The sequence below is a fragment of the Solanum dulcamara genome, chromosome 1 (genome assembly GCF_947179165.1).
Source record: "Solanum dulcamara chromosome 1, daSolDulc1.2, whole genome shotgun sequence".
In the NCBI taxonomy this organism is placed as follows: Eukaryota; Viridiplantae; Streptophyta; class Magnoliopsida; order Solanales; family Solanaceae; genus Solanum; species Solanum dulcamara.
This window is the reverse complement of record NC_077237.1, coordinates 24,001,986-24,015,910: the sequence shown is the minus strand read 5'-3', so window position 1 is coordinate 24,015,910 and position 13,925 is coordinate 24,001,986. Positions and strand designations below refer to the sequence as shown.

The 13,925-nt window shown below is 31.8% G+C and overlaps 2 protein-coding genes across 2 annotated transcripts; one reads left to right on the top strand and one right to left on the bottom strand.

Moving 5' to 3' along the window:
- The first annotated feature begins 1,360 nt into the window (after positions 1–1,360).
- Positions 1,361–4,276, top strand: LOC129903195 (U-box domain-containing protein 9-like). The gene is made up of 2 exons (XM_055978700.1): positions 1,361–1,757; positions 2,940–4,276. The coding sequence occupies exons 1-2, from the start codon at positions 1,512–1,514 to the stop codon at positions 4,020–4,022; spliced, it is 1,329 nt and encodes a 442-aa protein (XP_055834675.1). The 5' UTR covers positions 1,361–1,511; the 3' UTR covers positions 4,023–4,276.
- A 482-nt stretch (positions 4,277–4,758) lies between these two features.
- On the bottom strand, positions 4,759–10,270 carry LOC129903204 (uncharacterized). The gene is made up of 4 exons (XM_055978711.1): positions 10,077–10,270; positions 9,806–10,009; positions 7,363–7,527; positions 4,759–5,042 (listed from the first exon to the last, which is right to left on the bottom strand). The coding sequence occupies exons 1-4, from the start codon at positions 10,086–10,088 to the stop codon at positions 4,989–4,991; spliced, it is 435 nt and encodes a 144-aa protein (XP_055834686.1). The 5' UTR covers positions 10,089–10,270; the 3' UTR covers positions 4,759–4,988.
- Positions 10,271–13,925: the final 3,655 nt, after the last annotated feature.

Genomic DNA, 13,925 nt, shown 5'->3' with positions numbered 1-13,925 from the left:
TCCACTTGAAAAACTACATCCAATTTGCAATAGAAACAGACATCCAATACCTAACAAAACACTTTTATTTCACATTTTTCTGCCTAAACTTGTTTTTCTAACTTAACACAATACACTTCAACTAATTTTAACATCCATGGTCGAAAATGACTACATAATCCAACAATTTTGAGTTCAAGTTTTAGCATCAATGGATAAATGACAATCCAAGAGAAAAGAGAATAAAACACAAAAAGAAAAAAAAATATAATAGAATAAGGAAAAAAGGAAAAAGATATTTAAAAAAAATTAAAAATATACGTGCAGACTGACAGAGCATCACTCCCTACTTAAGAATATGATTTTCTAATTTCAGGGTGATACTTATTCTATTTTTAAAAGTTTAGTGGGTAATAGAAGCCTAACAAAAAAAATATGTCCTTAAAATTTCGATCATAGTTTAAGGATACTTATATCTTTTTTCTTAATTTTTTAATCGTAATTACTTTGTTGAATACATTAATCCTTTAGCATTTTAATTATCTTATAAAATAATTATTAATTGATGAATATTTGTTTGGCTTTGGGCATTTTAGAGTGGAAGATTTGAAAAGGATGATCAAATAAATTATCATTTTTTATTTTTTCATTCAGTATTTGGTATGTATATTGAAGCCTGACTAAATCTGAATTTGTTCCGATAAATCTCACATTAAGGAGTAAAGTGTTTCTTAATAAAAACAATTCCATATTTAAAAAAACACAAATCTAAAACCTCTTAATTAATGATGAAGAAATACTTATCCTCCCGCACAACCTTATTGGTAAGAATTTATCACTTGTTCTTAAATAAAAGAGATGTATTTGTTTTCTTCTTATTGTGACATGTCTTTAAAATTTATTTATGTATTCTAACTTTTTTCTTTTCACGCCACCTGTGCAATTTAGAAGTCATAAAATATTTTCGTGTGCTATTGATTTAATATGGAAAGAATATTTTTTGTCTTCTCTCAATATTTAACTCTTCTTTAGACAGATTTTAAATTATGATTTTTGAAATATAAGTTCATATTTAGATATGTATTTTATTGAGTAAAAAAATAATAATTTTGTAAGTGAAAATGAAATATCGAATCAAGATATGAGCTAGTTTTTATAATTTAAAAATATTTTAAATAAAATTATAAAATTTAATGACCAAATAAATATTTGAGAATAAATTATCATAATCTGATCTAAAATATAGGATCAAACTTTTTCAAATACCTGAAAACGTCTCAGTCCATATTTTAAATTTAAAAAATCATGGTAAAAGTCTTTTTAAAAAATATTGGTAATTAATTTTGTTTTAGGTTCTATTGAGGGAAATGAAATGAAGATGGGGAGTGGGGGGGATAGTGAAGGAAAGAAGAAAGAAAGAAAGTGGGCAAGAAAGAGGGAGCCGAAAGTAACAAATTCTGTAACCACCTCTTACTTACAAAGTACAGTCGCTTTCTGTTAAAATCCTTTAATTCCATATTACTCATTCTAGAATGGCGAAAACCGCCGTAGACGGCGGCGGATTGCCGGCGGGGGAGGACGAACTTAAAAAAGAGTTGGAGAGAACGGTGAATTCTATAGTTGAAGATGATGATTACTCTTTAGAAGCCATCGATCGAGCCATGCAGTGTTTGTGTGCTCTTGAAGACTTGAAATTGAATCCTAATCCACCCCATGAATTTGTTTGCCCACTTTCTCATCAGCTTATGAATGACCCTGTTGTTTTGGCTTCTGGACGGGTTAGCTTCAATCTTTCATTCTTTTATATTTATATTTTCTTGCTTTCCCTTCAATTCATTCATTTCTTGTATTTATCTGTTTAAATTTATTATTTTCATTTTTGTTGTTTTGGGTATTTTTCTGTGTTCAAATCTGTAATTTTATTGCTTTGGTTAGCTCTTCAACTCTGCTTTGTGGTTCTTGAAATTATTTATCGTCTATATAGTTCCATTTGTTTGTTATAAACTAGTTTAGCGATTATTTTTGTGTCTGTGAAAAAATTGAAGAGATATTTTACTGGGAGTTTTTTTTTTAAAAATAAAATAAAATTAGTGTAGATAAGAATAAAAGAAATAAATTTGACTGCTTCATTCTCATTAGGCTCACTTGAAGGATGATATGTCTGTCCTATGTGAAAATATGACCAAGAAAAAAGAAAAAGAATGCTGCATACTTGAAGCATATTGCGCAATTTCCAGATTGTGTTGTTTTGCAGTGGTGATTGTTTGTAACGAATATCACGGGAGGCGGATTCAGAATTATAAAATTGTTCAACTATATTGTAGTTTAAGCCAAAAGACCTGTTGCCAATATAGTGCATCTGCTGAATGTCATGGTGTTCATCTAGCCATCTAGAAAAAGTAAAAAAGGGAAATTAAACTGTAAGATAAAGGCTAACTGGTTAGGAAAGAGTCGGGGAACGAGGGGATTGATCAGAAGGTTTAGTTAAAATTGCTCTCAAAGTGTTGTTTAAGAATATCTAGAGAAAACAAATATATGTACAACTTTTCTAGCTGTTGCAGTTTTGCGGGTGTACTAGGTCCGTGTGTAGAGGAAAGAGTGCAGGATCACAAAGCTACCTCTTCCTGAAATCATGCTCTGGCTAGATTTACTTGTATTGTATTTGATTTCCACAAAGCTACCTCTTCTTGAAATTTATTTGAGAAACAACTTGATTGCTGGAGAGGAGGCTCAGACAGTACTAGTGTATGTTTATTCAGTACTGCAAGCTAAATCAGCTAAGATTTTGCGTTTCCAAAGTCTAGGAAACACGGAGTCTCTTGATGCCAAATCTCCTTCTATTTGGAAATTGCTAAATCTTTTTTCATCTTCGTGATTTCCCTACGTACTTAGATTATATATTTAGGATATCACTAGATGGTTGTTTTCGTTAAAATTTTGCATGTTATTGTTGTTTGCAGACATATGACAGACCATTCATTCAAAAGTGGCTGAAGGATGGCCACCGAACCTGCCCTGAAACAAAGCAGGTTCTCTCCAATACAATTCTCACCCCAAATCATCTAGTGAGAGAAATTATTTCACTGTGGTGCCAGAAGCACAGAATTGAGCTGCCGGGCCCTTCCCCTGATAAGGACCAGGATATAATAAAAAATACAGACCGAGATCATTTGAATTCACTGCTTGAGACATTGTCCTCTGGAAATGTTCCAGAGCAGAAAAAGGCTGCAAAACAAGTTCGTGTGCTGACTAAACTGATTCCATCTCTACGGGCTGTTTTCAGGGAGTCCAGTGATGCTGTTACCAAATTGCTAAATCCTCTCTCGTCTGGAAATGTGAATTATCATCCTGATCTACAAGAAGATTTGATCACAACAGTTCTGAACATCTCAATACATGACAGCAATAAAAAGGTTGTAGCAGAAAATCCTGTCGTCATTCCTTTACTTATTGAGTCTTTGAAGTTTGGAACAATTGAAACAAGAAGCAACTCTGCTGCTGCTCTCTTCACATTATCAGCAGTTGATACAAACAAGCATATTATTGTGAAGGCTGGTGCTCTCAAGCCTTTAATCAACCTCCTGGATGAGGGACAACCGTCGGCCATGAAAGATGCTGCTTCAGCAATTTTTAATCTCAGTGTTGTCCATGAAAATAAGGGTAAAGCTGTTTCTGAAGGAATAATAAAGGTGATTATGAAGAAGATCACCGATCGCATACTCATTGATGAATTGTTAGCCATTCTGGCCCTGCTGTCCAGTCATCACAAAGCTATCGAGGAGATGGGAGAGCTGGGTGCAGTCTCTTGTCTCCTTAGTATCATTAAGGAGGACACAAGTGATCACAACAAGGAGAACTGCATCGCGATTCTTTACACAGTGTGTTATAATGACCGAACAAAGTTGAAAGAGATCTGGAAAGAGGAGAGTACCAATGGGACCATAGCTAATCTTGCCCGAAGCGGGACCTCTAGAGCCAAGAGGAAGGCGGATGGCATTCTTGAGCGGCTTGACAGATATTTTTCTCGTGTGCATACTACTTGAGGCTGAATCTTTTTTCATATGTACATTCCTAATCACCCATGTAAGTGCTCTTGCTTCTCATTAGACCTTATACAACTGAATTCCTCCTTGTAGGAAAATATAGATTCTTTTCCTTGTCCATCTTGAGGCTTGTACATTACTGTGAAATTCTCAGCATTATGTAGCATTGTTAGTAGTTTGTCACCTTTAAAGATAGATACATCCTGCTTATGGCTTCTCTTAGAAAATGTTCAAATAGCTACTGTCTTGCTTTACTATTTGTTTTGCCATCTCCGGTGCATGTGGCGTGAAAGGTGAATGTATACAAAATATTTCAGATGGTTTAGTGTTAAATGGATGTATGGATTGTTGCGAATGAGGGGTGTCTGAATTTATATCACGGCGTTTAGTTAATTTCTGAGGGGGGAAGATGAGTGGTAGGATTGTTGGTTGGGCAGGACAACAATCCATTCAAATTATCTTCCTTGCTTAAGAGGAGGCTGAGAAAATAGCAGTGCCTTTGCCAGATTTGAAGCAAACATCCTACTTTCCGTTAGAGTTTAGAGTTACATCAAACATTTAAGCCATTACAAAGGTGGAATTAGTATAGTTAGTTTCATTTTGTAGGGGCGGGGGACTTAAACAAGCAATAGAAATCATTCATATACCTATTAGTTCTAGAGAAAAAAGAGACTTTATTAGCTCTATAAGCTTTTCTGCATATTTTGAGTCAAATCTTACACTATTTTTTTTAAAAAAAAGTAAAAAGAGCATGAATACAGAGATTGGTGCAGAGCAGAAAAAACATTCCTCCTAGATTAGTTGTTAATATGAATAAGAGAAACTCTATCGTAGCCATTTCTCAATCTCTCCTTTTTTCCAGCGTACCAGGATAGCCTTTTACCCAATATTGGAGTTGAGATGCTGTTGCTGTTTCTCTTTTTGTCAAAATCTTCCATGTCAATAATAGCCTTGGGCAAATTGTGCCTATGCCTTGCAAGGGGGAGCAAGGCATCTTGAGAAGAATCCAAACATTCTCTTCTGTATCCATATCAAATAAGGAAAGAAAAATAGTCAAAAAATGTTGTTTTATCGGTTGGTTTAATGTAAACAAGATCATTAAATGTGAAGGTGAACTCACTGTAATTTTCAATCTGCTTTGTTTAAAATTTTTCAGAATACAAACAGAAAAAAATAAAGCTTGAGTTTCTTGACAGATATTGTCGGTACTCATAACTATCAAATAATTGAAGGAAAATATTAGTGTTTTATTCTTTGAAAGGTAAAAAGTATTTAAGAAAGTAGAGCTGATATTATTATTGCAAAAACAAAATTATCTATTTCTGATCTCACCACCAAATTTGTAAAAATTGTGCGGAAGAAAGTAAAATGACAAGCTCAAACAAGGAAATAGCCAGGGAACGCGCAAAAACTTACCCACATGAGTGTTTACACCAGCCGAAGAGAAGTTTATAGGCTAATCAAATTGACTTATAAATACTTTTTACTTTATTTTTGTGGTCCCTAAACATCTAAATGCTTAGGAAGTTAAAATAAGTCAAATGTCATAGGCAGATTATTTTCAATTTATGTCTTTTCAATTTATAAACACTTTTGATTTGATCAATTATTTTATTATTTAATCATTAATATTTTTTCTAATTCTATAAATTTCTTTATTAAAGACAAAACTCTTAGCTTCCTTGTTACTCCATATTCATTGTTCCTCCTTTTCTCTATAATGATAGTTTTAAATTAATATTTTTTACAAGATTTGAAGGGTATTTTAGTCATTCTAACTAGGGGTGCTTATCGGGCGGATTGGACGGATTATTATGCTTAACGGTTTGACTTAACGGTTATCGGCTTTTAAAAGTACTAATCCGCTAGCCAACCTATAAGATATCGGTTGGATTGGTATCGGATTAGCACTTATCGGACGGTTAACGGGCGGTGTATCGGTGGTGACCTTAATAGACTTACCTGCTGAGCACACTCAACTAAAGTTCCCTTCTTATTTTCACTAGCTGAAGTGATGAACACATTAAATTTGAGCACAAAAGCATATGTTCTTATAACAAAAATTTATCCAAAAAGAATCATCCCTCTAAAATACATATATGCCAATTTGCTCAACAAACCTTAAGATAAACAGAGAACAAATTGTACCCAAAAAAAACAAACTAAAATCACAGCATTATAACATATGCAAAGTGAATCAGCAAAGTAATTTCACCTTTCTTCCACACAACACCCCCACCCCCAAACCGTCGGAAACAACCGCAAACTAATTTCTATTCACCAACCCATTTCAAGACTTTATTTTTATGACTACTAGATGCTGCCAAATCAAAGGTCAAACAACCCAAATATTGAACAATGCAAGAGATCAGGTCCAGAAAATATTATTCACCCCAAGAAAGGAGTAAAGCTGCTAGTACCCACTTCATCAAATTTGCTCATTAACAAAAATATTTCTTAAGGAAACAATAATAAGAAAATAGCAGTCCACAAGCAGCATCTACCTTCAAAGTATCTGCATATGGTCATCAAAAATCAACTTCAGACATGCATGTAGAATCAACTCTGGGATGCTACTAGAATTTCTGAGGCAAATTTAGGCGGAAGAAGTTTAGGCGGAAGTTCCTAAACCTAAAGTAGGCGGAAGAAGTTTGTAGAAGAGTTGAAGTAGTAACTAGTAACTAGTAAGTAGGGCTTCTACAGTTTAAGTTTAAATGAGTTATGGGTCTGCCTATTTAATTAAATTGGTTAGGCCTGTTTAATTAAATGGGTTTGGCCCTTATTTTATTTTAGGTTTGCAAATAAAAATTATCAATATTATACATATTTTATATGTTTAGGGATAAAATATAATAAATTCTTAACGGATTAACGGTTTACCCATTAACAAAATTGAGTAATCCGTCCCCCACACCGATAAGCCGTTAATTATAAAATTTAAATCCATTCTCCATCCGCTAATCCGATAACTCAATACCAATAAGCCAATAAACCAATTTTGCGGTTGGGTTATCGGTAGCGGACGGTTTTGAACAGCCCTAATTCTAACCAAAAAAATAAGTGATCAACATATTTGTACCAAACACGTCAATTGTTTATTAGTAGTTACAACACTTTTATTCAAATACATAACTTCAGCATTCCAAAATGTTTTTTGCCCCTAAAAATGTAGTAATTATTTACAATCACCTAATCCAAAAGGGTTCACAGCCTAAAAATTCACAAATAAAAGATAAGCAACCAATATCATGCAAATGGTTAAAATTGGGGGGGGGGGGGGGGGAACCCACATATCATGCATTTATTATTTTAATGCAAAGGGTAAATTGAGTAAACTTACTCGCTTATATCCAGGAAGGAGATGAGGAGGAATTTTGTAGAGATCTTCATCCACAGGTTTAGAGTTAGTGGGCAGCTGGGCTGTCTCTCTTTGAGGCCCACTTTCCTTCCTTCCTTTCTCTACTTTTCCAGGACACCTCTTCTTATTTATTGCTGCTCCCTTTGTCTGTATATATTATTACAAACAAATATTAATTGCTATTTCTTCTTTTGATTTCTTTCATAAATTGCTGCTCACTTTTTACCTACAATTTGTTTTTGGAATGATTGTATAAACGAAGGTTCAATTATGTCATTATGATAAATAGTACTTCCTTCGTCTTAATTTAAGTATTTTAATTTGATAGAATATAAAGTTTTAAAAATAAAAAAAGATTTTTAAATCGTATGGTCTGAAATTTAAGATTTATGTAGTTCTTTAAATTTTATGGCCTTAAACTGATCATTTAGATTGTTTGAGTTGAAAAACTTACTAAATATGAAAAGAAACATTCTTCGGTAAGACTCTTAAATTGAAACAGATGGGGTATTCACTTATAGACTACTTCCTCCATCCCATATTAATAAAATTAATTAACATATTAATAATTTCTTAATTATCATGCAAAATAGAAAATTTTCATCTAATATAAGACGGTGGAAATATTTTTTAGGACAGACCAAAAAGACAAGTAAGACATTTTTAATTAAATTAGGACAGGGAGATCTAGTATTCACTTATAGACTTCTTTGTTTGTATCTTGCTGGTTTAGCATTCGTTCTGCCGCAATGTTATCTCAAAGATTTGTAATCTCTTACAATCTTCGCATACTAAGTAGTAAATGGTAAATTTTAGTGCCAAATAATTTAAATTTTTATTCTATTGAGACAAGCTTTAATGTAACGATATGAGTAGTAAAATTCGTTTTTACAATTCTCAACTAAATCGACACTGAGACGTAGTTTAACAAAATGACAATATGCTACTTTTCTTTTCACGAAAAAAGAAGAAGAAAGCTGAACTTAAGAGGGATATGTAATTACTATAGCATTTACAATAGAATATCATATCACATGATAGACAGTTGGTGAAGCTGTACATATTTGAATAATTGGCACTATGCCTAAAAATACATTTTATAATAAGTTCGAGGCAAATAATGCTTTTAAAAAGTCAAAAAATCCCTCTTAAGTTCAGCTTTCTTCCAAGTCCAATGTTGAAATTGGGTTGAGTTTGTTGGAAACTTTGCTACTTCCAATGACTCTTTGGTTCAAAATTCAAAGAAATGCCATTTTATTATTGACATAATAATTGTACTCGATCTATGGTTACTTAAATATTTGGTTGATAACAGGTATACAATTTCATACCTGAAATGTCAACAGACTATCATGACTATATCATGTATTTCTTTCTTGTGCTCCAAATATTAGTCACTTCAACAAATTAAAGTTGTTGTATTTGACTTTTAAACAAACAAATATACTCCATTAGTTAAATTTTACTTGTCTTTGAATTTGATATTAAAAAATAATAATTAATATGATTATTTTATTATATTATTACTTTATTAATTTATATTTAGTATTTGATCTGGAAAAATGATTTGCAGAATAATTAATTAATGATAAGGATAAAACATGAAAAATGATAATAATTATCTTTTCTTGATATGTTAAAAAGGTGATAAATAAAAATGAAAAACTACTTTTAAAATAATGAATAAATAAAAGTGAACACTAGGAGTATCTTTCCTATTTAATCTATTTTTTTTTTTATAATTCTTTAAATATAATTTTTCACGTGACATATTTAAAACCGCAAGACTAATTGATATATCCTTAATTAATATTCCAACATAGTATGAAGCATTAATCAAGTTAATTATTTAAGTGAGATAAATGGTATATCTAGGAAAGCTATTTTTATTGGTAAGGCTATTATATACTTTTATCTTAGAAGTATGAAGAAACTCTAAAAATCAAATAAGATGGACCGTAGGAAGTATTTCTTATTTGATGTTTAAATTCTAATAACTTTGTCAATGATACTAAAAAAACTCTTTAATAAAATTCAAATTAGAGTTAAAAAAAATATATGAAGGTTTTAGTAAAGTGTAAATATAAATACGCACTAAAAGAAATCTAAGTCATCAAGGACCTCTTGTCCAAGAGGTGTTAACTTTACTTTTTTTTTAATTGTAAAAAATAATACTATTTAGATAGATTCTTTTTTATGAATATAATTTGAATTATACTATGTTAAATTCTCTCGATTTATTTTTATTTGTAAAAATCGTGACTCCGGGACAAATGGGATGAAGAGTCACTCGGGATCCAAACTATGCAAATCACTTTGAAACGATATTCCGAATTAAACGAAATCGAAGAAACAATCAACAGAGGTCGTCTCTACAGATCTATGGTAAAAGGGAAAAAAAGAAAAAAGAAGAAATAAAACTGACCTTTGTGTTGGGAGGATTATTAGGGATAGCATAAAAGTGAGCTTTGTGGAAATAGAGATGAGGATTTAGTTGTTGTGAAGAAGAATGGCGGATCAATCCAGCTTGTCTAGCAGACTCGAAATACTGGGTGATTGGCAGTTCGTTTGCCTTATCCCACTCTCCAAATACTGGAATCTGCACTCCACTTGATCTTTTACATGATTCCTACATCAGCAAAAATCATTTCAATATTCTACAATTCCATATCTATATACAATTAAGAGGAACTTACCATTTCCATCATGACCACCCAATGAATTAAAGATGGGGAAATTATTTGTAGACAAAGGAAATGAATGGGGGGAGCTCAGTAGAGGGAAATTTAATAATTAATACTGCTGATGAAAAAGTAGTAATTTTTCCTCCTTCTACTCTTGTCAGCTACAAGTAGTCAAACGATGGAGTTTGGTTTGTTGGTTGTGTGAGTGGGGCATGCCACGAGGACCTACTTAAATACTTCCTCTTATTCATTTTACTTTCACGATTATTACATTACTTATTTACTTCTTATGTCTCAAAGATAGTAAATTATTTCTGTCAAGATTAATAAGGGAATTGTAAAATTTAAGTTATTTCTAATAATATAAACAGGTGAAAAAGAATTTATATATTTAAATATAAGGTCAAATAAAAAACAAACAGAAAGCGTAGATTTCAAATAAGTTTGGTAGTATCACCATCACCATTTTTAAAATGTCAAATAAAGGTTTCCACCTTTACGAGAAATAATGGAAACAGCCACCTCCACCAAACGTTCCACTTTCAATATAACTAGGACTTTGAAAAATACTACTACTAAACAATTACATGGATTGTACCTTTCTTTTTCACTATGAAATTAGTGAACATCATTTATTTATTTATTTATCTATTTATTTTTGTGGTACATCTATATCATTAACAAATATTAGTTGTTTAATTTAATTCTTCAGGGTAACTGAATTTGAACTCATGGACTGCCCCTGGAATTAGAAAAATACACTTTCTATCTGTTTTCACCAAAGATTATTAATTTAGACCTACGGTGTCGGAATATGTGGTTTGAACAAAATGGTACTCATATTCTAGTTAACAAATCTACAAATATGATTCCACATGTTGCAAAACGATTAACTCTCACCTACCAAACGAAAAGAGGAGCAACTAAATTAGACAAAAGAAGTACTCTTTCCTTCCGTTTTAATTTATTTTTGTTCCATTCTTTAATTTCAATATCAAGTCAAAATTAGATAAATAAGTTAAATTGGTAAAAATAATATTAATTGAAAAGTGGAAATAAAAGTGATATTTCTCTATCCCAATTTATATGAATTATATAAAAATAAAACATTATTATATTCGGTAATAATTTAATTTCAAAATATTTATTTTATCTTTAATAAAATAATTTAGTGTTATATAAATATATATGAGGCGGAGTATTGAAAAAAGAGATTAATAATGTAAAATGACAAAGTTAAAGAAAAACAAAAAGGGGAAAAAAGGACAAAAAGACTTGTCAGTATTTAAGTGCATGTGAACAGTGGGAATCCTACTAGTCTATTGTCAAAGTAGTGAGGCTGAAAAGTTTTAACTTTCGTTGACAATAACTCTCCTCGGTGCACCCATACCGGAGATGATCTGATCAACCTCTTTCTTCTTTTCAACACTAATTTTAGGTTGCGTCTAAAAACTAGCGACAGAGCTTAGCTTGTTGACCAAATTAAAAACAACATTTTTAACAATATTATGGAAAAGAGAGAACTATTGAAAATATCTCCGCATTTGACGCAAATTATTAATTTTATTTTCAAATTATTGATAAGTTTAAAATAATTTTCTACTTGACTAATTAAATTTAAATACACCATTGATTTGCCATATCCCATAACAAGTTGTCTCAAATTCTTATAAGAGCATGACGCTTTAAATAAAATAAAAACATCTTTCAACGATAATAAATACACACATTAACAATTTGGGTAATTAATTCTTCAGTAGTGATATGCTTGTATCAACTATATTCATTCGAATTCGCACTATATAGTTATCTCTGATCTATTGGGTTTTGGTTAAGGAGATTAATATATGATGTGCACTGGAAAATAGAGGAAAACAAAATTTATAAAGTTCATGTGTCTCTCATTGAAAGGAAATGAAAACTTTTGTGCTTACATACAAACGCTCTTCTTCTAACTCTTACACAGTTCAGAAGGGAATCACCCCTCACACCGTCATTGTTGCTCGACTTGGCTTCAAATTTGAAGTTGGTTACCATAATTTCAAAGGCTTCACCTCATTTCCAAAACCGAAAATCTTAAATACTTCATCTCTTGTTTTGTGCATCATTTTCAAATAAAAATACAACTGTTAGTGTGATTTTGCTATGTCATTTGGATTCGCTAGAAATGTGTAATTTGCATTGCCACTTTTACATAAATATTTTTTTACGTTTTAGTGGAAAGAAGTAATATGAATCCTTGACAATTATGAGGAGATTATAATTCCTTAAGAAAACACAAGCCAGTTGTGCGCTCAAAATAATTTTTTCTTCGTCTACATTTTTGTTTTAAGTGCTGTTGTGCCCCATTATTAAGAAAGATTTTAATATGTGACAACTCTTATAGGTTGTTTAAAAGAGTCGAGTCATCACATAACAAATTAAGGTGCGTTAAGGCCCATTCTACTAATTTACAAATAACTCTATTTAATTAGTTTCCGTCTTTAGAAATCGGGTAGGGTTCAAGTTACTTCTAAAGAAAGGTGTTAAGCACTTTAGAGGTGCAAAAATGTGGGTCCCTCTGCCTGATATATTTATGTGGAGAATCAGGTGATAAAGAAAATGAGTTGAGTTTACTAAGCCAAAAATAGATGATTTAAGTGTAATATCTTAGAGTTCGAACCCACGAATACTTAGTACTTAGCCAAAAGAATCCATCCTGAAATTCCAGTATCAGGTTCCATGAGCCGTGGATGGTTTCCGTAGAATTGGATCAGAGAGACTATTTCATGTCTGAGTTCCATGAGCCATGGACCATGTTACGAGCCGTGAAAGGTCCTCATTTACTCAATCCTTGAAGTTGTCATTTAGCCTGAGTTTCACGGGTCACTCCACAATCGGTAGAATGAATTCGTGAATAGGAATCAAAAAGTTGTCAAAATTATTTGAATTCTACGAAAGGAGTCCACGGGCTGTGGATCACTCCACGGACCATGGATGGTCCTTATGGATTTGACCCAACAGAAGCATTTCAGAAGCTATTTACATGTTTTCCTTATTTCCTAATTCTTAACCTCGATATTTTTAGCATCATTTTGGGGAGTATATCCCGGTATTCCCTCATAATTTTTCTTATTCTTCTAACCAATCTTAGAGCAAAACTCAAGAAGAGAAAAACCTAGGGTTTAAAGCTTCTGAATCAAGCTCCTCTCAAGAATTCTTGTTCTTCCAGGTATGTAAGACTATCATCGTGAGGAGTTCATTCCTCATGCCCTACATCTACAATTTTTGTTATTAAGATCAAAGCTAGAATTTTTACCTCATAGTCTATGATTTTTGAATTTCTCTATTTTGAAGTTGCTCATTGTTGATTTTACCATTGAAATTACTATACCTTATATTGTTGATGATTCTTGATTGATTTACGGTTCATGTTTTCTTCTACCACATGACCCCCATCTTAGCTAAATTTGTTTGAAAACCTCGCTATGATAATTCTTAAGTGTTGTTTTCATGAGTAAAGTTATTTCAAAATATTAAAGAAGTATTTTAAAAAAAAGTTCTAAAAAGCATATTTTGCTACAAATGCATTATTTCAGAAAGAGTTTTAAGAAAGTATATTTTGTGTCAATGACATATTTTTATAAAGAAAGTATTGTCTTATTTTAAAGAAAACGTATCTCAGGTATAAGAAATCATAGTTAGATTTTCAGAAAAGCATAGTCAAGTTTTAAGGCAAGTTCAGTTCAGGTCAATTCAAAAAAAATAATTATTGATCATAGACTCAAAGGTATCAGATTATCAGTTTTTCCCTAAGTATGATATTATCCCTAAAATGGGACATCATAAAGTTATTGAGCATTATTGCATTATTTAGGAATA

Excerpts from the sequence above, each read along its gene's own strand:
- LOC129903195 (XM_055978700.1), top strand. The coding sequence starts at position 1,512 with ATGGCGAAAACCGCCGTAGACGGCGGCGGATTGCCGGCGGGGGAGGAC. Across the intron at positions 1,758-2,939 it reads TTGTTTTGGCTTCTGGACGG|ACATATGACAGACCATTCAT; the intron begins GTTAGCTTCAAT and ends TGTTGTTTGCAG.
- LOC129903204 (XM_055978711.1), bottom strand. Across the intron at positions 7,528-9,805 it reads ATAATCCTCCCAACACAAAG|ACAAAGGGAGCAGCAATAAA; the intron begins GTCAGTTTTATT and ends TAATATATACAG. Across the intron at positions 5,043-7,362 it reads TCCTTCCTGGATATAAGCGA|AAGAGAATGTTTGGATTCTT; the intron begins GTAAGTTTACTC and ends ATATGGATACAG.